General features: G+C 43.7%; 1 protein-coding gene across 1 annotated transcript; it reads right to left on the bottom strand.

The window, feature by feature from the left end:
• Window positions 1–851: 851 nt before the first annotated feature.
• LOC106740505 (olfactory receptor 6E1-like) lies at window positions 852–1796 on the bottom strand. Its single transcript, XM_014611431.3, has one exon. The coding sequence runs from the start codon at window positions 1794–1796 to the stop codon at window positions 852–854; it is 945 nt and encodes a 314-aa protein (XP_014466917.3).
• Window positions 1797–2220: the final 424 nt, after the last annotated feature.

The raw sequence follows: 2220 nt of genomic DNA, 5'->3' as shown, positions 1-2220 counted from the left end.
TGGCACCTTTAAATTTAGGAAAGACTACACAGACCCCCTCTTTGTTGCAGGACAAATATTGCCAAAAGGTCAGAAAAATAAAGCTCTCGCTGACTTAAGATGGAAATCAAAATCAGAAATGAGAATGCTGCATAATTCAGCAAAAAGCTAGATTACAAAATAATCTGTCTCTAAAGAAACCCTAGTTTGAGAACTAGTCAACCTCACCTGGAAATTCTTTAGCTTTAAATAATAATGGCACAGACTACTTATAAGACGGCATGTGTCCAATATAGGTAGCACTGCATTTCTTATAATATCATCAGGGATATCGCATGCTTAAGGGGAGCTGGGTTTTATAACTTCTGGCTGACTAGATGTCAACCCAGCTCAGGTAATATATGGTAGATGGGAATGTCTGTAATATCTGGATGGAAGCAGCTTTATGTACCTAACAGCTTGGTACCTATTAGGTGAATTAGCTGTGCACTTCAGCCAAGGGAGATTAAAGGAAAAACTAATAATATAAAATAATAGACCAACCTTGCCCCACACCAACTACATCCCCATAGTAAAAAAAAAAAAAAAAAAATACTCAAGGAAACGTATGGGAGTCTAGAGCTAGACTATGAAGTTGCCATTGGTCAAGGGTGAAGGTTGACAATAGAGGAGCACAGAGAGGGAAGCCCTGGGCTGAAATACAGTGAAATGAAAGCTAAATGCACAGGTCATTGTTTAGGGTGAGAGCTGGGCATACGGATGCTTCCCTTGTGGATGGTGGCCATAGATACCGCAAAGGGTAGATGACCAAAACCCATGATTAGTGGGACTTCCAAACATGAACAGAGGAGGGCCGAGGGAGAGAGCATTATTTATTTTTTTGGTTCTTTAGAAAACACTTCACCCTTGCTAAAAATGTCCCTCAAAGCCGCCTGAACCTGCTTGTTCCTCAGGGTATAGATGAAGGGGTTGAGCAGAGGAGACACCATGGTGTTGAGAACAGACACCCCCTTACTGACATCCACCTCGCTGTCCTTCGTTGCCCTGACATACATGAAGATGCAGCTGCCATAGGTGATGGACACCACAACGAGATGAGAGGCACAAGTGGAGAAAGCTTTCTGCCTCCTGGCAGCAGAAGGCATTTGCATCACTGTGATGACAATGCTAATGTAAGACACAACCGTGACAGTGAAACAGCCCAACAAAGAAAACACAGCTACAACAAAACTCAGAGACTCCAAGAGCTTGGTATCTGCACAGGCAAGTTTAAGAAGTGGAGAGTTGTCACAAAAGAAATGGTCAATGACATTTGGGCCACAGAAAGGCATGTGGAAGAGCAGCATTGCAGGGCCAATAATGAGGAGGAACCCTGCAATCCAGGAACCCAGCACCAGAAGGGTCCTGACTTGAGAGTTCATGATGGTGGTATAGCGCAGAGGGTTACGGATGGCCACATATCTATCAAAGGACATTGCTGCTAAGAGGAAGGACTCTGTAGTGCCCAGCGTGAAATAAAGAAACCACTGAGTGAAACATGCTGGTAAAGAAATTGTTTGGTTTGATGCAAGGATATCCAAGGCTTTGGGGACGACAGCAGAGGTGAAGCCGATTTCCAGGATAGAGAAGTTTCTAAGAAAGAAGTACATGGGGGTTTGGAGACGATGGTCCACGAGGGTGACGATGATGATAAGAATATTCCCTGCTACAGTTAGGACATAGGTGAGAAGCAGCACTACAAAGAGCAGAGGCTGTAGCTGACGGTTGCTGGGAAAACCCACGAGGATGAACTCCACCACTGCAGTCCGGTTCTCCATATGTGGCTCATCTTTATGCAGACACAAATAAAGCAGTGATTAACAGAGAAAGGACAAAGAAGCAGTCATGAGAAATCATGAAAACACATTCCCACACCTGGCTTCTGTCCCTGGATAGCTGATATTCACTCAAATTGTTCATCTCAACATGGACTCTCTATTCCCAATATGACCTCCACTCCATCCATGTGTGTGGACTCCAAGAATCAAACTCTAGAAAATGTATATCTTCATTGGGGCAGAGTTTCTTTTTGGTCTAGGTTTCAATAAGGGACCCAAGACCATCATGTTTTACCTTTCTAGTATCACAGTGGGAGCAATTTCAACACTGGAGTTCAAGGGGAGTTTGGGAAACTCCTTGGGGGATTGCTTGGTTATAGTAAGCTACTTGCAGCCTTTGAATCAATCAAACACGCAAAAATCA

Source organism: Alligator mississippiensis, chromosome 7 (genome assembly GCF_030867095.1).
Source record: "Alligator mississippiensis isolate rAllMis1 chromosome 7, rAllMis1, whole genome shotgun sequence".
NCBI lineage: Eukaryota > Metazoa > Chordata > Crocodylia > Alligatoridae > Alligator > Alligator mississippiensis.
The sequence above is the reverse complement of the archived record's forward strand: the minus strand, read 5'-3'. Positions and strand labels throughout refer to the sequence as shown.

Excerpts from the sequence above, each read along its gene's own strand:
- LOC106740505 (XM_014611431.3), bottom strand. The coding sequence starts at position 1,796 with ATGGAGAACCGGACTGCAGTGGTGGAGTTCATCCTCGTGGGTTTTCCC.